The following is a 21769-nucleotide window of genomic DNA, read 5'->3' as shown; positions in this document are numbered from 1 at the left end:
GACACACTCATCCTTTGGTACCCCCTCTCCCCCAGCACACAGAAGGCACCTGATTTTGTCACCTTGCCTCATTAAGCCTGCCAGGTAATACAGCTAACTCAGCAACCCTGATACCTCTGCACTGCAGTCAGATGTGCCAGATGGATAACGCTAGATACAGGTTTGGGGTGTTTTTTCAACATTGCCAAATTTGTCACCTTTTTCTTTTTTAAAGCTCTTTCCAATCCAATTCCCTGAACACCTGCTCTGTACACAAGCCAAATCATCCCAACCAGAAAATCTGGGCATGTTGGGTTTGACAGCAAGTCAAACAATCCTGCCCATGCACAGGCAACCGTTCCTGGGATCAAGGGTTTGCTCTTGCTGCCCAGTCAAACTCAGATGTCAGAAGATGAAGGATGAGTTTTGTCTGCTCCTACTTCCCTGCCTTAGATACTGTTAGAGGATCACTGCCAGCAGCTGCTTTCTAGCCTTTTACACTTGCTCCATTCTGTTTTAATCTTCGAAAACGAGGGTCTTGCATCCTCTGGGGAGCCCTCTGACCTCACAGTCACTGGGCAGAAGCCTTTTTATGTAAATGCTGTCTTTTTACCTCCTTATTCTGAAACCCCTTGTACCTTTTGAAGAAATTTTACCCTCCATTTCTTATTTGTGCCACCTACACGGTATCCAGAGATCCTCATAAAATATCTGCAGTATGCATTTAAAATAGGAAACAGTAATCTGGGGAGTCTCTGAAGTGTCCAGTGCCAACTACATCAATTTACTTGCACCAACACATTGTCCTGGTTCTACCTGTCACTACATTCCTTAAACTATGCTGCAGCAAGAAGGCATCATCCAGATTAGCAAGCTTGGATTAGCTTTGAAACACTCACAACATACTCTCTGAAGCTTTTTCTCCAGCCATCCAGGCCACCATGGTTCTTAGGCCAGATAGAGAGAAAAGTAGCTGATAACCCTGAAAGCTAAAGGCCTTCCACACAAAAGGTAACTGAATCCTTACATTTCACAGCAGCTTTCAATCCAGCAGGTAAATTCAGGTGCAAACTCTTCAAAGCACTCAGTCATGACAAGGATGAGGTTATTCCAACATATGGAGTCTCCCTCTTCAGCTACTTGAAATAAGCAACACCACTAAACTAAACCAGAATCCTTTCACATTTAGAGGTGAGAGAACCAACCAACCCAAATCAGCATTACCTGTTTACCCAGCCTTCCCTTGTCTTCAGTTTTCACATCTGTAGATTCATTAAAAATCCTGAGACACTCTTCCATTGGATCTGACTCAAAGTCCAAGTCTTTCTCAAGAATGGAATAATCAATGTCATCAGATGTTGAGGAAGATGATGATGACTTTGACAATTTAGAGCGCTTTGCTTTCTTTGTCTCTTCATTTTCACTCTCAGAGTCTGAACCATAGTCATCACCATCCGAGTCTGAGCTCACATCAAGTAACGTGGATGGCAAAGGCTGACCTTTTTCATCATCATCTCCACTCTCATCGCCGAACAGGTCAACATGACTCAAACTCTGCTGCTTCCGACCCTTCTTTGGATCTCCTTTTTCTGTAGAATTGACCTTTTCTTTCTTTCGCTCCAGTGCTGGAGTCTTGGTCCCTTTCTCTTTGTTTTTACGGCCAGAGGTTTCCTTACCATTTTTCACATCAACTGTTTTAATCTTGGAGTCCTTCTTGCTGCTCCCCACCTTCTCTGTGCTAGAGCCTTTGATCAAACCCTCACTCTTGCTTTTCCCTGAACTACTGCTGGCGGACTTGGACTTTTCTTTCTTAAGCCCATCCACTTTTTCTGACTTCTGTTTTTCAGGTTTCTTTAAATTCCCATCGGTTTTCACTTTGACACTTCTATCTTTGCAGTTTTTCTCTTCATTCTTGATTTTTAATTTTTCTTCTTTCTTGAGCACTTTGTCTTTTTCTGTATTTTTACTTTTCTCCTTCTTACCAACCTCATTGAGGCCAGGTGTTTTACTAAGGTCTGATTTCTTCCTTTTTGTTTTGTCTTTTGAGTCTTTGTTTTTGTTTTCAATTTCCTGGTCATTCTTACCAGAACACAATTTCGCTGCTTTTGCATTCTTGTCTGATAAGTTTTTGGCAAGATTTTTCTGTGAACTTGAAACGTCTTCCACGCCATATCGCCCTGCCACTTCTTTGCTATCCTGGGAAGCAAAGTCATCCAGTTTGGTGCTCTGCTCTTTTTTGGATAACCCATCATTTGACTCACTTTCAGAACCAGCTTTTGACTGTGAACTAGCAGAAGTTGGTTTATATTCCACATCAGCCTCATCTTCAGAGGAAGAGAACCTGGCACACACTTCATAGTCATCGAGTACTTCACAGAGCTTCTTTCGTGAAGGAGAGTAAGATTCTTCATAACTAGACACCCTACCCCTTTTAGACCCTTTTGGCTCCTTTGTTGTGGCTTTGCTCAAAAGCCTGGCTGAATAATTTGAAAGTGGGTCATATTCCAAGTCTGTAGAAGGCTTAGAGTCATCAATCACATATTTATTGTTAGTGACAGTGCTACTGTATTTTTTATTCTGTACTACAGCCTTGGGAACATATTCCAGTGAGCTACCTTTAGATCGGGAAGTATCCAAAGTGTATTTACTTGACCGGCTAGCAGCAGCGAGAGGAGTAGGGTTGTAGTCCGAGTTATTATTAAAGTTGTAGCTACCTGGATTATACTCTAAGGAGGTAAATGAATCATTTTGTGTCCCAGCAGGTGACACGGGTGTATTCGAAATGAGCGAAGAGGCCTCTGAAGCACTGAACTCCTTTGTCGTTTCTAGCAGCTCCTCATACTTTTTCTGCTCTCTCTCAACTTCATTTTTGACTGCCTCAATGGCCTTGTTGACCAGCTCCAGCTCCAGAATACCGGGTGTCACATCTGTAATGTCAGCCAGAGTGCCATCCTCCACCTCCAGTGAGGGTCTCGGAAGTTCTGGATTGTAGGGATCATAGCCTCGTTCTGTAAAAGAGAAAGAAAAAATAATTTACTGCCAGGAATTTAGGCAAAATTTTCTTTGGAGTAAAATTTTAAAAAAGGTCTTTTTAAGGTCTGCTGTCATCAAAACCCAATACTACCAAAAGCCATGCTCTTGTCGCCACAGAATAAATGTTTGATATCAAAAGCCACCAGTGATGTTCTCTGGTCAGCAGCAGGTGTGTGGCTAGACTAGATTTTAGAAACTACTCCCGGGTCTTATGGACTAAAGATCTATTAACAAAGTGGTTTTATTACTCATGGAAAACCTCTATAAATTAAATATTCTTTGGGGCACCGAAGAATAATCACTGTATTAGGACCAAGAGGAGCTGCGTCTGCGCAGAATTATCTGCTTAATTCAGTGAAGCAACCAAGGGAGGAAAGAGGATTCCAGTATGAAAACTGTGGATTAGGTTCTCACTTATCAATGCCAATGCCTAAAGCCCACTGAAAGCCTCCAATATTCCTCAAAGCTCAGTACTTCTCACGGCAGTTGCAGGAAAACCAGTCTTATTTGGACTGACAAACTGAGTGCTGCTAGTAAGAAAAAACTACAGGTACAAAGGCAACACAACTCAACCACACAGAACAACCACCAAGACAGGAATATTAAACAACCAGAATATTTCTCTTTTCTGACATTCGTCTTTTCAGACAAGTCCCTTCAGTGGCCTCTCTTACACAGACATTTCTAGGACTACAAGCAGAGGATACGCTTTGACCATGCTCACAGCTCTTCCAACCACAGCTCTACAGGAGCACTTTTGGCAAGTGATGGTCCACCCTGTGGAACTACATGGAAATGCCAAAGCAACCTGTCCAAGTGACAACTTACAACTGGAGAGTCCATTAAAGCTCATCTTGTAACATTCATCTTGAAAAGGACATGGGAGCAGTTGTCACAAGCACAAACACTCACTACTTTCCGCCATGGTATCCCAAACTCTCCCACCTACCTTTCCAACTCATAGTGAAAAGGAAGGGAAAAGGATGTCATTCACGCATGTGTGCAGAGTGACAGGCACCCTGCTTGTGAAAGCAGGCAGGAAAATAACTTCACCTTAAAAAATTAGACTAGTAATGGAGGAACCCAGTAATAAAAGGTGACTGCATTTAGCAAGCTAAGAGAAGCTACAGGTAAGTTAATGGCTGCTTTTTGACTTTGAACAGTTTCCAACCCTTGTTTTATCATAGTGTTTCTGGATGCTGATATTCCAGAGGAACTTTCTGTTCTTTGCTAGAAGGATAGTAGTAAAACTGGCTTTCCAACACGAATATGTAGAAGAAAAAAAACAATAAGCAGAGAGATAAAAGACAGGGAAAAAAAACCCTCTCAGGTCTAAGAGGGATGAAAGAATTTCTTGTAACAGCCAGAAATGAACAGTGTTTACAGGAGCTGTTTCTACCATTCTCACAAGACTGAGTTTTTTCTTGGATTTTTTTTTTTTTTTTTTTTTTTTTGGAAAGGATCCATGAATGCACAGCTCCCTTTGGTAATAAGAAAAGAACCTGTCTAGCAGTTGGCAGAACTAGCCTCCAAGGAAGCAGAATAATAGAGACTGGGTTAAAATAAAGACAGTGGTTTCATAAAATACTTTTTACTCCCTCAGGTTTGCAAAGTTTTTTTCCAAACCAACTAGCTCCTGATTGAGCAGGGACTCTGGGCAGTCATAGTATGGTGTCACCATCTTCCAAAGGACAGTCTGAGCTGTGCTCAGGACCAGAAATCTCGGGAAAAAGGAACAAGGTGATATATTTCTATAACTAGCTTCCCCTCCGCCTATTGCAAAGTGCTTTACAACCAAGATACAAAGAGCATTTCCAAAACTAGTGTCTGCTCTTCCTGATGCCCAGCACAGCTCACACCCTGGGGGAGAGAGGGAGGGAGAAGGTGGCAAAGCAGAGCATCTCAGTGGATAGTGTACACCTGACAGACTGATATCCAGAGCCTAGTTAGAAAAAGAAACCACGAAGAAATGCAGGTAACAAGGAAAAAACAGGAACAAACCTAGATGCAAACAGCATCAGCAGCATCAAGGCTAGTATATGTAAACAGATTATCAAAACAATTAGGTATAAATATTAGCCTAACAGCTGATGAACAACAGAGCCCTCCATACCCGCCACCTCATTTCTCACCACTTTGCGAAACGCCAACTCCATAGTGGTAGAGAAGACCAGTGCGGTGAAGTCTGGAGGAGTCAGCTATTACCCTTTAACGCAAGATGGAGACCTAAAATTTAGCACAAGCATTGTTAAGGGAACAGCTGAAAACCTGGTAATTTGTGCAGCGATAAGTATTAGGGGGCCTATAAGCAGAGGCAAGAACACAGAGTCTGGATCTAAAGACTTGCCAAAACAAACACTACCACACACAAAAAAAACCCCAAACCCTAAACTATACAATACACAAAATACATCTTGTCTACACAGAAAAGCAAACTATTTTAAATACATCAAGATACAGAAAAAGTAGAAGACAACCTAAGTACAGACCTGGTGTCTGATTCTCTGCTGTTCATCTACAGTATAAAAATAATTTGCACATTTTCTTTCAGTGGAATGACCAGATGTAAAAATACATTGCAATCTCTGAGAATGCCAGCAGGCTTTGAGATATAGTCATAAAAGAGCTCTTTTGTAGGTGTGTAGGAGGCCTGATGGATTACCCAAGCGGCGCTGATCAAAGGCTACCTTTTCCATGAAAGAGACTTGTGTAAGTGGGCTCCGTGATACTAATCAGGACTGTCACCTTTGGCTATGATGCATTTGCAGATAATGTAGTGGAAACACAAGCAGAAGGGGATTTTTTTTTTTTTTTAATGTATCTACATACATACACACACACACACACATATATATATATATATGGATAGCCCTAAACACACAAGTCCCCAGAGTCAGAGAAATTAAATAGCCTATCTGAAATCAGGCCACCTTTTCAGATGCCTAATTATACTTCTAAGAACCTAGGAGAGAAAAGGATCTCTGGGCAATTGAGCCCAGTGCCACATAGGCAGGCACCCAGCTACACCCACACACCCCTTCTTACAACCTGAATACGAGATTCAAACGAGTCTTCAGCTTCTGCATTTATTCCTCTCCATTTCAAATGCATTAGTGTCCATGGTGTAAAGAAAGATTACTACAAGATGAACTACACTGGTTTTGCTATTCTGATATACAAGATGTCTGCAGTATTTCTGCTGAAGCAAAATGAGTTAGAGGCACCACATAGTAAAATAACTCTTTTAGGATGGATGTCAAATTGAGAGTCTACACTGTCCTTTGAGAATCGTGAGATAATGAGACTTAAGATGACAACTCCTTATAGGATTGTGAACTAAACTGCTGTCAGGACACTCTTTAAAATACAAACTATTTTAATAAATTAATATACCTCAGACATAATGAAATAGTCCTTCTGAGGCACAAAAAGGTGAAGTTAACATCAACACTACACCAAAGAAGTTATTAATAATTTACATAGGACCTCAGCAAACAATTTATTTAACCTAGAACCACTTCAGAATATACCAAAATTAACTGCACTTAAATCAGCCACTTCAGCCGAGTATACAAAAGCATAAAACAAGATTCTTCCAAAAAACCAAGGTTGATTGTTTTTTTCCTGGTTACAGTCATGTTGGTTCTGGGAAATGATGCCTCAGTTCTGAGGTGGAGCTGTTTTATTACAGAGCTTCTAAAGCTAACGACTCCTTGCTGTACACTGGTCCTTCTAGTTTGTGCAACAGGTGAAGGCAGTAAACAAAGGCTGACATTAAATGAATAATCGGAGTACAAGGTCACCTGTTTGATGTTAAAACTTATTTCACAGTGAATCACTCTGGAGAAAAAGATGTCTCTTCTTTTCAAGCACCCTACCAGAACACATACTTCAGATGTTTTAAATACAGAAAAGCCCAGATGTATGACAGGTACTGGTGGTTGTAAACCTGCAGGTTTTGGAAGAGGAGTCAAGCTCTTCCATGCATGTGGGACATGGATGACAGCTACCTTCCTTCCAGATATAACAGTTGCTAAGCAGCAACAGCTGCTGCTAAACAAAAGGGAGGCAAAAATTGGAAACTTTCAAATTTACAGCAATTAAGATCTCAAAACGGAAGGGTTTGCTGGCCAAGCTGCAGAGGGACCAGCACAGGCCAAAAGACAGTGAACATTTTCAAGACCCGCCGCTGAAGTCACCCATTTTCCTGGGTCACCCGGAGCTGGCAACAAGAAGTGCATTCACTGGGAGATGGGGACAGTGAAAGCTGTTGGGAAACCTCTTTGGAGGAAAAAAAAAAAAAAAAAAAAAAAAAGACATTTTTATTTTAACGTCATCAGAACAGCTTTGTTAGCTTAACAGCTTGCCTGTGTTTACAGTGCCAGTACTTAGCAAATGGACAACCTTTGCGATTACAGAAAAATTATCACCATTGGAAAATTATTTTAAGCTTTTCATTTAATGCTTTACAGAAGAGACAGTGGTTTCTCAAGAACAAAATGTTTCAAAAAGGCTTTACCAGCAGGCTGAGTTTTGCTACTGTTCAGAATTAAACAGCGCAAAAGAAATGGCAGGTTTTGGCGCAGACCTCATTTGTGAGTACCCAAAGCAAATTTCCAACAATTAATTTAACAGTAATGTCCAACCACCTGGAAATAATTAACACTGAGATTTAAAATAGTACATTTCAAATAATTATTCAGAGTAAATGGGTTAGGAGGGCAGGTAAGAGGAGCTAAAAGAAATGTTTCTTTAACTTTAAATATAATGCTAGTCCTAATGATTTTTTTTTTCACTCCTCCTTTCTCTTTTTAAATAGTGAATTTAATTATTAAAATTAAGTATTAAAAGCATAGATAACCTTGTCCTGGTCTAAGAACATCAGGGAAGCAAGGTTTGAGAGGTATTACAGCCAGTCTAGTCCAAGCTGGCCAATCCCTATGCACCCTACTCTTTGCATGTTACTCCATGACAGGTATTTGATGCCACAGCATCAAAGTACATCATGAACCAACAAGGTCATTTCTTTAGTGGAAAAAAGGAAGCAAATATGAGAAAAGAGAGTCTTATATTAGCAAGGCTGAAAAAAGTTTGAACAGTCATCCATCACACTGCGGTATTTTTAAACCTGCTGTGACAAAGCCTGCTTAAGGTCAGGGTATGGTTTCACCAGATGTTGTCAGCCAACGTAAGCACTCGGTGCCACCGAAGAACTGTCTCAGTGGGCTGAACTGGTTGACCAGGGGGTTCACCGGAGGGTTTCACAACCATCATAGGGAGGGGTGGATCACACCGAGGGACAAGAGCAGCCAGACATCACCCTCGTACAAGCCATAAGCCGTTTTCTCAGCTCAGCCACCTGAGACTGCTGACGGGCTGTGGCTGGAGAGGAGACACGGACCTGCCTGAGTGGGTTCAATCCAGCAAGGGACCAGCTCCAACATGGGCCATGTCACTCCTAAGCAAGCAGCATTATCAGGGAACGACTCAAGAAACTCACTGTGACAGGAGGACATTAGGGCACACCCCTCACAGCAGCTCAGACAGCAGCTCAGACAGCAACATCCAGGGAAGCAGTACACACCTCCTAATTTTATTCAAGAAAAATCAACTTTGCATGGTTTTGTCTCTGGTGCAGCAGAAGATGCATCTAAAAGGTCCTCAAGCCTACTAAATATGGCAGCTTCACCCTCGTGATAGCCTCACAGACGGTTCTGGAGGACTGTCCTGAACACTGGGACTGCCACTGCTTCACACAGCAACACTAGTTAAATCCGAGGATGCAAAAGCCAGAACAAGACAGTCTGGCCCATGCAAAAGCCATCATTTACATTCCTCTACTGCCACAGTGATTTACAGTCCCACCCGTCCTGGTGCTAAAACAACAGCGGTAGGCAAAGAGCATCAGAGGTGTGTCAAGATCTGTGATAAATGTAATGTTTTCCTAAGAGGAAATCACACTATTGGTACATTTCTCCCATAACCTAGGAAAGAACGTGAGAAAAAGAACTGGTGTATTTACCAGGACAGGGGCAGAAAGCAAAGGTTGGCACCCAAAACATCACGATTGCTCCCCATGCTGCTATCCCGACCCCACAGCCTGTCATCACACAGGCTAGAAGGCGTCTCACCGTTTTAAAATCGATGATACATTAATCTGGATATTCAATGTTTGGATTCTTTGGAGATGACTTTCCACTCCCTTTCTCATTTTAGCTTTAAAGTTATTCCTCAATATACAAGAAAAGTTGAAACTCTGTTTGGGGAAAAAAAAAAAAAAAAAAAAATTAACGGAGACTTATTTTTTCTGTTTCTGAGAAAAAGACAGACCAGAAAACATTTCCACATCTCCTGTATAAGTGATGGGTAAAACTAAGGATCTACTCCAAAACTTAATTAGTTTTTCCGAAGAAGGCTACAACTTAGCTTTCAAAGCAGAAGAAAAAAAAAGAAATACTTCAAGTATTCTGGTGTCTTCTTTTCTCTCTGTTTAACTCCACCTTGAAAACTTACTTTGACCAGCAGGGTCACAAGCAGTAACACTACTCCTCACCCACCAGTTCCTTAACTTTCCAGCCTTTCTCTTGCTTGCTCAAGATAAGTTACCTTCTCAACACCTGTCTTATTTCTTTAACTGTTTCGGGTGAAGAATTCCCATTTAAGGGAAAAAAAAAAAACAATAACCAGCAGTATTTCAATACAGTCACAACTGGAAACTTTGAAAAACAAAGTTAAAAACAAAAGAAAAGCACCCTTCAAGCTATATTACATTTAAAAACTTCAGCTGTAACTTATGAAGGGCTAAAACAAAAACTTAAACTGGTTTTAAAACCTGTCCGGCTTTAGTTAACTCAAAAGCTGGAATTAATACTTTGCAGCTCCTTTACGACTCAAGACACCTGCAGCTCCGCAGACTCTTTTAACCAGCTATCCCAACACACTCCCCGATTCTCAGCACAGATCCTCTCTTTAATAAACAGGCTAGACCTCACAGGGAAATTAAAATCCTTGTGCAACTAAACCCTCCAAAGCAGAACTAACTTTTTTTGCATAGTCCATGTATTTCAGAGGCAGATGCAACCCTGAGGACCAAAGTCTCACATTAAATGAATGGCTAACACGTGAAAGCCTCTCTGGAGAAGGCACTTCTCCCGCAGCTGCTTCTTCACGTACTGCAACCCACACAAAAACACAAGTTCACTCCACAGTAAGTCAAAAACTTCAAAGAATTACCTGAGCTCCCCGCAGTTAATAAATATTGCAGATATTTGTTCATGCTGTACTTGAGGCTTTTAATATCTGCTTGGTACTGCTAAGACACTCCAGCAAAGGCTTATAGCACAATACCGCTGACCATGTGCTGACACAGCACTTTCTGGGCTGCAGAGATAATTAGGGCAGGACTTACCAACCCAAAGTCCCGCCTTCACCCTCATTTACTCCCAAGTCGGATGAGGTTTTACTCAAGTGTCTGCAGGGACTTTTTGACTGTTTTCTTCTTTCCTAGCACTACTATCATCTTGGGGGATTTTTTGACATCCTACTTTCCCCAATCCCCAACTGTACACGTTGCTTTTTACTTGATTTGAGCAACACAAGTTGGCCAGCACAGCAGTTTCCCAAACAGCGATCCCCAGGGTCGTGCTAAGCGATCCCTTCATCCTGCCGGGCCCCCACCAGCAGCACGCTCCCCAACTGGAGCCCAACACCACCCCACTTCTCCAGCACAACAACCCACGCTCAGTCCCAGCAGGGAAGGAGGCTGCAGGGCAGGGAGATGACCTGGCCCTGCTTGTTGGTGCGTGCCTGCCTGCGGCCCAGTGCTGCCGCCTCTCCGGTATTACGTGAGCCCGCTGCCCCGGTGCCTCTGACTCCCCTCGCCCAGCACAGGGCAGCCCACAGAAAGCAATTTGGGAAACGCTGGACTAGTGAGTTGTGTTTTCTGCTTCTCCAGCACTAACGCCGCACTGCAGTGTTTGACTAGAGGAAAAAAACCAACAAAACCAGAGGAAGTGTTTAAATGTCAGGTAAGATATTCCACACTGGAGAGAGAAATCCTGTAAGAGCAGACAAAGGGCTCCTGTGGTGGGCAGAGAGGAGCCTGGGGAGCTCGCAAACACTGGCACAACTCTAGTACCTTCAACACCCATGCAGGCCGCTGCACCTTTAGCCTTCAAAATCCTTCCGGCTTGACAACAGAGAAGATTTGCTCCCACCTCCTGCTTTTCACAAGTCTGTAACTGGAGTGAGGAAGAGCCACATGCAAGCTCAGGGCCGAGTCTCCCCACAGCCACTCCCACTTGCAGAAAGACCAAAAATCAGAAGTGCCCTGTCAGCCCACACCGAAATCCTGACATATAATGCAGCTGCACCTGCCCACCCACAGGAAACCTGCCATAACTGACAATTTAGTTAAATGACAAGAAATCCCTAACCACTGGAAAGCCATGACATTGATTTACATGAAAAGACACATCCTGACCTTACCGTCAAGTGGGTTTTCTATTCTTCATTTCAAAACTCAGTTAAAAAAACATCCACTGGCGACATTTTGGTAATTACTGTCCTAAACACAAATATGGGGGGAAAAAAGCAGTCTTGGCAATGCCCCCGACATGTAGTTCATGGACTAGAGCACCCAACACTGAACCACTCGATTTCCTTTCTTGGTGAAGAAATACTGAAGGCAGTTCATAAGTTTCCATTTCTGCTCATTCAATTTCCCTGTAGGAAATACAGTAATAAAAGCTCTTTCCTACAAGAAGCTGATCTTGCACAACATCAACTACAGGAAGGAAAACGCATCTGTGAAGACTTTTTTTTATCCTTACTACACATGGAGTGAACCTGCGCTGCAATATAAGTAGTACAAAGGCAATCCCAGACAGCACAGAGAGGCTGCTCCCACCAAACACGGCTGAGTTTAACGTGCAGCCTCTCAGCAATGTGCTGTATGAGGAACCTGACTGGCAAAAAAGACAACAGCCTTGGTCCTATGGTGACGCATGGGCTAAGGATGATTAAAGTTGGGTTTTAACATTTAAAGAGCCTCTTTAGGTTTTACCAAGTATCATTTTGCACAGTGTTTTATATACAAGTCACAGCCATCCCACATGGTTGCTTTCTGGCTGAAGACTTTGAAGAAGGGAAAGGTAAAGTGCCTTCCTGCATCAGTGACAGGATCAACAGAGTTAAAGCTGGGGAGATAAGCCCAAGGATTTCTCCGCACCTGACCTGGGCCAACAGGAGCCAAACAGTGTTACAATGGCTTACTTGTGGGCTGGGTAGTGTAAATCACAGAGAGGTGAAAAATTCCATCGCTGGACAGTACCACACAAACCCATCCAGTCACCTTTCAAAGATGCAATCTAGATTTAATCTGCAAAGCCTTGCCCATCCAAATAGATAATCCACTGTGCTGGTTTTGGCTGTGATAGAGTTAACTTTCTTCATAGTTGCTAGTACAAGGCTGTGTTTTGGATTTGTGCTGGAAACAGTGCTGATAACACAGGGATGTTTCTGTTATTGCTGAGCAGTGCTTACAGAGTCAAGGCCTTTTCTGCTCCTCACCCCACCCCACCAGCAAGTCGGCTTGGGGTGCACAAGAAGCTGGGAGGGGACACAGCTGGGACGGCTTACCCCGACTGACCGAAAGGATATTCCAGACCATAGGATATCACACTTAGCATGTAAAGCTGGGGAAAGAAGGAGGAAGGGGGGGAAATGTTCAGAGTGATGGGGTTTGTCTTTCCAAGTAACTGTTACACATGATGGAGCCCTGCTTTCCTAGTGAAGGCTGAACACCTGCCTGCTGATGGGAAGTTGTGAATGAATTCCTTATTTTGCTTTACTTATTAAACTGTCTTTATCTCAACCCACGAGTTTTCTCACTTTTACTCTTCTGATTCTCTTCCCCATCCCACCAGGGGGGAGTGGGCGAGCAGCTGTGTGGTGCTTAGTTGCCAGCTGGGGTTAAAGCACAACACCACACAGCAAGAAAACCACTCCACAAGCTTTGGACCATACAAGAAGACTGCTGAGCAACTGTCAGCACGCACCACTCCAGAATGAAGTATTTCAAAGCAGGGTGCTGAAAGCCTTGCTCTTCCCATCTCATGCTAACACAAGGATCAGAGCAGACAAAGAGGAATTCAGACCTCCAGACCTGGACACAGCTTTCTGCTCTGGGTTCAAGTAACATCCACCTCCTAAGCATCTCCCGACAGCTACTATCAAGCCCAGCAAACCAAAGAGCTGGTTTCCTTAAGATATTTATGAAGAGATGTATTATGCTTCTTTTATGTCTTTCAGCATACTCAGGACCTAGACTTTAAAGAGAGACCTATTTTTCTCCTCTACAGCTCTTGAAGAGACGCTTTTAGGACTGAAGGCAGTTCTTCCCTCCTACTTACACAGCACGCTTTCAAAGCACTTCACACACATTCAATAATCTTTTCATCCTGCTCTGAAGCAGGTGGGGTTTAGTCATTTTGTAGATGGAAAAAGCACTTCAGCCAAGTCAGGATTAGAATTTGCAATCTCCAGATTCCCAGTCCTGCACAGGCTCACATCCCATTTCTCAGCCCACAAACACTGCCGTGGAAATACCACATCAGTGCATGCTACCACCCTAGCACCCTCCTCAGTTTTCAGCCAGCCCTGAATTTGCACAAGCCTCCAGGTAGTCACACTTTTTTACCACGCAGGCAGATACTTGCAGTAAAGACACTGAAATAGATTTCCCACATGAAGTATCATACGTTTCAGAACCCAGTTCAAACGTGTCCTACGGACCAGATGCATCATGCCAGTTCCCTCCTCACCCGACAAGTTTGTATTTACCGAGCTGCTTTCAGAGGGGAAGAAAAGGGAACGCCTGCCACATGCAAGCAGGAGGAAAACTCAGTCCTCCTGCTGCTGATGATCTCCTAAGAGGCATGGAGGCCTCTTCACCACTGTCTCCCAGTGGTTGGGACCACAAGAGCACTGTATGAAAAATAAGGATCATCTGTTACGAACATCTGAACACTACGCTCCTCAGGAAGTCTGGAACTGTGAGGGGGGCAAAGAAAAGGGAAACAGTACTATGTTGCACTAATTCCCCTTTTCATCTCCTCTCTGCTCCACCTAGCACTCGTCCACAGCCTCCTCCCACCACGATCTGGCAAGGCCAGCTTGACTTCTCAGTTTTCAAAAGCTACTTTCAAGGCTATGAAAGATCTACTAAGAGTGTTGGGGTTACTGCCAGTCCTACAGTGATCCTCAAACACTGAAGTCAACATCAGCCTCGAATCAATATGCTTAGCATGCTGGTTCTTTAGATGTTATCCTTTTTTCTAGACAGCATCCAAGAAAACACAGATCTGCATTGTAGCTCTTGGTATAGATACCCACCTGCTTTGGCAAAAAAATTAGGCTTTTAAAGCTTATTTATTAAGCAATGAGATTAAATAGGTCAAATATGCCCAAGTGCATTGTTATAAGGCTACTTTGAAACAAGACAGGTAGTTTCACTGACAGGGAGCAACTTATGTTGGATCAAGAACCTGCTTTCAAGAAGATGGTTGCCTGGTTGCTAGCTAAACTACTACACCCTCTAGTGTAAATCTTAAATACAACCTTCCAGGCTAGACAAGCTTCAGACAGACAGAGGAAAAGACAGGAGCACTTCAACCTGAACCCTTCAGATGAAGCCGAGACACAGCACTGCTTACAAAACAACTGCAAAAGCATCTTCTGCTCCTACAGAAATCAGGCACCTTACGCAACCCCGTTGAAGTCCTTTCTAAAAGACAGTGTTTTGCAGCAGGTTCATCGCTCATTTTCCATTTCTCAATCAAAATCAACATAGAAAAAAAATGGCTGAAGTCCAACACTAAGCTGAGGCAGAATTTACAGATTCCTGGTTATGACACCCATGCCATGCATTAGATGCCAAGAGTTTGGGAAAGAGGGCAAGAACACACACTGAGCTGGCTGTGGGGAGTGGGAGGCAGCAGGCTGGAAGTTAAGCTTCATTATCCTGCTTCTTTTGCAAGTGGCAGACACTTCACCTAGGAAAACTAGACCCATGCTTATAGCTTTTGTTTTTCAAAAGCCAGAGCTTCTCTAGGAGTCATAATATAGTAAGCCACTCTTACTCCCCAAAACACAGGGTTTTTCTCCTGGGTCACTAACACATCCCAGCCAGGCCTAACAAGACATTTGGATAATTTCTTTCTTGTCATTTACGCTAAGCTCTTACATGAACACTTTTCAGCCAGTATTAGAAGCTGCACACACTTTCCAAGTGCAGCAGGAGGTTTTACTAAAGATGAACCTTCACTTCCCCATTTCGAAAATCAAAACCAGCACCAGCTTTTATTTAGTACAGCAGCATCTGTTTCAGGTGGCAGACCAAAATAAGCAAATCTAGTTCCAAAACTGACACTCTACAGATATTTAAAGACAAACAGGAATAGTACACTGAAACATAATTATAATATCAAGCACCTAGAGGACCATCCTAAAGGGTTCTACGGAGCTTTTCAAATTCAAAAGAACACCGAAAGAGGCAAAAACTTTTGTCTTTCTAATATGGCATCTGTCCGCCTGCGACAGCCCTGAGTACGCACGCTTCCTTTATTCTAAACTAAACCACAGTTGTGGTAAGTTGACCAGGTAGCCAGGAGGCATGAAGAATTAATCATCTTCCAAACTTGTGAATAACCCAACGTTAAGCAGGCACAGAAAAAACACAAGTCATGCTTTATTTTGACAACTTCTGCTTCAGGTTGTTAGAGACGATACATACTAGCAAGTATACCTAACTGAAATAACACAGCTTTAACAAAAATAAAGCAAGCAGCATTTTTCTAGGGAAAAGAATGAAGGCTTGTCTCTCCAGATAAACAGGCAGATCAGCAAATAATGTGTGTAAGTAAAACGACACGAGTTGCTGGAAGAATGGAGGAGAACAATAGCTCACTAGCTTTTTTGCAGCCAAGCTTCATCTGAGAAACCTGGCAGCACTCCATGCCTTACTCAAGACCCTCATAGGGAGGGGGCCCGGCTCACCGCAGCCCCCGCCCCACGATGCCCCACTAGCAGGACCTGCCTCGCAGCACTGGACAAGAGAACACATCACCTCCAGCTCCCAAAGCCCATGCATCTCCTGAAGGGTTGTGATGGCACAGCAGCTCTTAGCAAAGGTTTGAGTGAGAGGCTGCCCTGACACCTCATTGCTACGTGAGCCGTGGTGCATGGAGGGACAAAGAAAGGGATCAGAACAGAGCTGCCCTTCTGCAGCCTCCATCCTGGTGACGAGAGACAGGCTGACCTCAGACAATCGGACATTTTGGAAAGCTGCTCCCCACCACCCCCTGTCAGATGGCAACTGTGGGATCTGACCGACGATGATGAGGAGGAGACACCCATCTCTCTCTCACCTGGAGGGGCAGAAAAGGCCCTTCAGACCCTCCTTTGGAGGCAACAAGAGGTGACATCGAAGGGCCCAGAGAGCACAAGCAGACACAAGAGCTCAGGGGCAAGCGGGACCCACCTGTCCCGCCTGGATGGTACTGACAGACCCCCGTGAGGACATCCCACTCGAGAGGGGCTTGAGGGGGAAACACCCAAGCCCTGGCAGCAGGTGGGATTTAGAGGACTCGGAGGCAGATTCAGGCCCTGAACAGCGGGCAGGCGTGAGAAGGAGGAAGGGCACGGGCCTGTCCTTGCCAGGGTGAGGACACGCTGCTCCTGGGGGAGGGGGGCAGTGCCGGGGTGGGGGGCGGCGGGACCGCGGGGCGAGGGCGGCGCAGGGCCGGGAGCGGCCACAGCCCGGGGAGGGAAAAAGACGGGGGAAAGGGAAGGAGGTACCGCGACCCGCCGGGCCGGGCCGGGCCGGGCCGGGCCGGGGCCGTACCTGCGCCGTGGCCGAGCGCGACCCCCGCGCCGGGGCCGCCGGAGGCTCCGCACCGCGCCGCCGCCGCCGCCGCCACCGGGGGGTGCCGGAAGTGGCAGTAGGGCCGGCGGCAGGGCGGGCCCCCACCCGGCCCCGGCCCCCCAGCGCTGAGGAAAGGGCAGTCGATGCCGCGGAAATAGCCGGTGGATCTCAGCATCCCGCCGGCTGCGGGGCGGGGAGCAGGGCCGGGGCGCCGGGGAGGGGACAGGAGGCGCGGGCGGCGGCGGCGACGCGCTCTCGCCTCACACCGCCGGCTCCGGCGCCGCCGCCATCTTGGAAGCGCCAGGCCCGGCGGCGAGGCCCCCGCGACGCCGCTGCCCGCACAGGGCTGCCCGCGGCGCGCCTGAGCTGAGCGCGGGGCGGGGCCGGGGGCGGGGCTAAGGGCGAGGGCGGGCGATGGAAAATGGCGGCCACAGGGAGGCGCCCGCGCTGAGGTGAGCTCGGCCCGCCGGCCGCCTACCTCGGGGTGCCGGGGCCTGCCTGGCCTCTGCCCGGCGGCTGCGGGCCTGGGGGCACCGGCGGGAGGAGTCCGGGGTGGGTCTCTCCCTCAGGAAGGGGCCTGGGGCGGTTCCGGGCTCCCGCGGGCTGTAGGGGGACAAACCCCCGCGGCTGGAGGTCAGTCGCCTGTCGCCCTCCCGGAGCCATAACTGGCGTGTGACCAGTTTGTAGGAGATGCCGTCGAGAGCATTTCCCAGTTCAGCTGGTTTGGGGCACACCGCTGCACCCGCTCCCCCCAAAGCGGCCGCAGAGCGAGGGGAAGGCGGGTGCAGGCCCTAGCCCTGTGGCCGCCCCGTCCTGCTGCCTCACACCCCGGGCTGGGCCACCTCTGCTCCACCCGAACACCAAACACCGCCAGGTCCCTCCTGCTGCGGCCAGAGGGACGGCCCTGGGCTCCTTGCGCTGCGGCCCACCACCCCCAGCATGGCCCACCACCCTCAGCACAGCGTCGGCCTTCAGGAAAGCAGCAGAACACCAGCCGGGTTTTGGTAGAGGGACCCGAGGCAGAAATAACTCACCTGAGGCCACGCGGAGGAACGAATTCACTCTGCGCTTCTCCCTGCCATGAAGACCCAGCCCTCCCTCCTTTTCCCCAGGCAATCGTCACACCCATATTTACCAGTGGGGAAACTGAGGCACATGGTAAATAGCAATCTGTCTGTGTCGAGCCGGCACCAGAGCAGGGACTCAGAGCTGGCCCTGGGGGGGTTCAGGCAGGTGAGGGGCATCTGCAGCACCTGGGAACCACCCAGCAGTGCCCCTACCTTGAGTTTTCAGAGGAGGGGGTCTCCACCTTCAGCAGATAAGGCTGTTTTGGGACGATAGCGAGCAACCAAGGCCTTCGAGGAGAAATCCCATTAAATGGAGCCGGAAGCCCCAGCCCAGAGAGAAGGGATGATCCAGGAAAGCCTCATCACTTTTGAAAGGAGAGATGGGAGAGAGGGTGGAAAGCGCTGAGGCAGTGCAGGGAGCCAGCTAGTTGATATAGAGAAAAGTGCACAAGGAGGAGTCGTCCTCGGCCCCAGGGAAGGCCGAGGGAAAGATTACAAAAGTCATGTTTCATAGTAGTCTTAAAAAAAACCAAAACCACTTTATTTTCAAATACAGCACAGCAACAAGGTGATGATGGTGCCTCCTCCCTACCCATCGCTCCCCCACAATGTCCCAGCAGAGCAAGTCTGGGAGCTGAGGATGTCAGGAGAGGAACCCACCACCATGCCTGGCCAACGTGCAGGGGGGAACGGGCAGGAGACCGATGCCCCAGCACTGCCGAGGTTTGGAGGCGAGCAGCTGCCAGCCCCGGGAAACCTGAATAATCAATAAAAAGCTTTTAAAAAGCAGGAAACACCAGGAGATCAACAGCCTTCCCTCTGGCAGAAACGTGCAACCAACACAAGGTGCTTTACAAGGTACCCAGGGAGGGCTCATGCTGAGCATCCCCACCCACACTCCTGCCAGCCAGCTCCCCGCCTCCCACAAGTGCTAGAAAAGCAAGCTATTCTTTCCCCCAAAAAAGAAAGCATTTTTATTTTTATGATATAGATAAATCTATTTTATATAACTTCAGCTGTAATAGAGAGAACTCTGTAGAAAGACCACGTGCACAGACACATGCTGAATAACATTATTTTCCTTCCTTATAATTCTTGCCCCATGCTTACTCAACTCACAAGCTGGCAAAATAAAATAAAATAATATAAAATAAACCATTCACTTCTGTCCAGACCTAGAGGACCCCACATGGTTAAACTGTCCTTTATTGATTGATTCAGGCCAATCTTGTCTATGCTTTTGCTTCCCCATGTGGAAAGGGGCAGCTTGGTTAACTGGGATGCCCACTTAGTTCCCAGTTAGCAGCACTGGAAAAGGTCCCAAGGGTGGCTGCGCACCCTGAGGCAGCCCCTCTGAGAACAGGGACACCCAAATTCACCCGTCCTGGTGAATCCGAGCGCTCCCCAAGCTCGGCACCACAAACAAGTCCCTCCAACCCTGCAAGGACCTGAACCCCCCCACCACAGCCTCCCAGATCAACTAATGAATCCCCAAGACTGACCTCATCTCCCCCCAAAAACCTCCCGACCCCTCTGCAGAGAAATGAGGGGATTTCCTCAGCCACTTGTCCCCGGGATGCCTGGCTGATGCTTGCTCTGCCTCCTGGCACAGCTCACGTCAGACAGCCAAATGTCCCGATTTAAGTTAAGGAGAGGAGCAACCTCGGAACAGGGTTCGGGCATGTGCCAGGGTTGTCACAGCACTTTGGGTCCCAACGTGGGGCGAGGGGCAGCGCGGACAGACGTCCCTCCGCATTTTTGCCCCTTTCCTCCCTGGGGAGAGCCAAGCAGAGGGATGCCACCGCATCTGGGCCGAACCCATCCCCACGACAGCTCGTTACTGCTGCTGGGTGACAGCGGGGACCTGCTCCCTGTGCTGGGGAGACCTCGTGCTGTGCTGGGTGTCCCCCAACATAGCAAGGACTGAACGGAGGATGTGACCCAGAAACGTGGCTCCAGACCTGCCATGGGGGATGCTCGCAGTTTGCTCACCGGGGCAGAAGGCCGGATCCAGCCCTGGGACAGCTGGGGCTCAGGGGTGTCCCCAAAACCCTACCTACCAGCCCTGGCCCAGCCGCAGGCAAAGCAGCCCCTGTGGGGAATGGGTCCCTGCCTCCCTGCAGCTGATCCCCACCCCACAATAAACCCACAGCCAGGTGCATTGGGTCGAGTTTTTGGGGAGAAAAGAACCAAAAAAAAAGGAAACCAGACGGAGATGCTTGTGTGGTGGGAGCCTCCCGCCTTCCAGACCTCCACTCCCTGCTTGTTATTTTGCATCACCATAAAAAAGCACCTCCTAGGGCAAGTTTCCGCTCCCCACAGTGGGGGTTACACATTTTCTCTCCATCCACACGAGAACTTTCCAGTTGTCCCAGCACAGCCCCAGCACAAGGCATCAGCCAGGAGTTTGCGAAGTTGGAGAAAGAAACAGAGCAGTGGGAGAACAGCGGCTTCCCCAGAGCTGCTAAAACATCCTCAGGCAGGTTCATCTCTTCGCAGGGATGGGCTATTTGATGCGTGGGGTGATACCTATCCTGGTACTCCTGGGACCCCACTCCCGGTACCACCCCACGTGTATCCTGCCACAGTCCACGTCCCCCATGGAAGACTCCTCCCCAGCCCCGCTGCAGCATCCCGCTCACCCCCCCAGGCCCCCCCCAGTGGCCAGGGGTCCTCCGTCCACGTCCTGGGGCAATGGCCCGGCCACCGCATCCCACACTGCCCAGCCCCAACCCACTGGCTATCGGCCAGTCCGGGGAGGACGCTCCAGCTCCCCAAGAGTGCTCCCAGCCCCCCAGGGTGCTCCTGGCCCCCCAAGACGATACTCTGGCCCCGCAAGGGGATGCTCCAGCCCCCCAAGGGGGCTCCCAGCCTCCCCACCCAGGACTCAGCCCCCGGCCCCGGCCGTGTAGTCCCGCATGTGCTGTCCAGGCGTCGTCGCCGCAGGGCTGTGGCAGCCCGTGGGCCTCCCTTCACCGTCCCAGCCTCCAGGCATCGCTCAGGCATAGGATGACAAAGGGAAGCTCACAGGGGGCAGGGGGCCGCGACCCCACAATCCTCCCGCCGAGCGCTCCTGCAGACGGAGGAGAGATGTGAGCCAGGAGGGGAGGGAAGGGGGCAGGAACCCCGGGGGACCTGGGGGATCCCCAGCCTGTGAAAACCAGTCCACAGACCTCTCCGGTGTGACCCGCCGGACCCGGCAGTGCTTCTCTGGGGCATTTTGGGACATGGCGAGCATGCGGGGTGCGAGCGGGGCCACGCGCTTGGGCAGCACTGGCTTTTGCAGGGGGGTTGCAGGTGAATGTGTGAGTTTGCGTGTGCAAACCCGAGGGGGTGAGGAGTGCGGCACCAAAAGGGCAGCGTATGGGAGTGTGTGCACATCCACATATGTGTGCGTGTGCATGTCTGTGCCAGGGCGTGCGCACACGCGTGCACAGCCACCTGTGTGCACACGCGTGGAGGTGAATGCGTGTGCAAGACCGCGCAGGTGTGCACGTATGCGTGTGCAGGTCGCTGTGTGCTCGGATGTCAGTGTGCAAGTGTGAATGCGTGTATGCGTGTCTGCAGGCACACGCATCTGTGTGTACGTGTGTGCACGTACACACGTGTGGGTGTTTGCACACGTATGTGCACAGCGCAGAGCTGCATGGGTCCATCCCGCGGTTGCCCACCCACAGAGACCGGGCCCAGGCACCCTTCCCAGGACCCAACCCAGCACAGGGGGACCTCGGGGACCACTGGGCACCCACCACCCCCATCCCACCCC

At 48.1% G+C, this 21769-nt stretch overlaps 1 protein-coding gene and 1 long non-coding RNA gene across 7 annotated transcripts in view; one reads left to right on the top strand and one right to left on the bottom strand.

Moving 5' to 3' along the window:
* REXO1 (RNA exonuclease 1 homolog) overlaps positions 1 to 17241 on the bottom strand; it is a 42446-nt gene extending 25205 nt beyond the window's left edge. The window contains exons 1-2 of one of the 6 annotated variants that reach the window (XM_041127849.1): positions 16916 to 17241; positions 1204 to 2987 (exon numbers count right to left, since the gene is read on the bottom strand). In XM_041127849.1, the coding sequence (XP_040983783.1) occupies positions 1204 to 2987; positions 16916 to 17111 (1980 nt within the window). In that variant the 5' untranslated portion in view covers positions 17112 to 17241. Of the gene's footprint in view, positions 1 to 1203; positions 2988 to 5125; positions 5184 to 7228; positions 7269 to 8512; positions 8544 to 10245; positions 10358 to 16915 lie in introns of those variants that run through there. The other 5 variants (XM_030032776.2, XM_030032777.2, XM_041127848.1 and 2 more) reach the window with 5 other exon arrangements.
* Positions 17242 to 17343: 102 nt separating this feature from the next.
* Positions 17344 to 18797, top strand: LOC115349071. The gene is made up of 2 exons (XR_003926000.2): positions 17344 to 17388; positions 18560 to 18797. It is a non-coding gene; the product is annotated as an uncharacterized LOC115349071 (long non-coding RNA).
* Positions 18798 to 21769: the final 2972 nt, after the last annotated feature.

This window comes from Aquila chrysaetos, chromosome 12, assembly GCF_900496995.4.
Source record: "Aquila chrysaetos chrysaetos chromosome 12, bAquChr1.4, whole genome shotgun sequence".
NCBI lineage: Eukaryota > Metazoa > Chordata > Aves > Accipitriformes > Accipitridae > Aquila > Aquila chrysaetos.
Note: the sequence above shows the minus strand (reverse complement) of the source record. Positions and strands in the feature narration are given on the sequence as shown.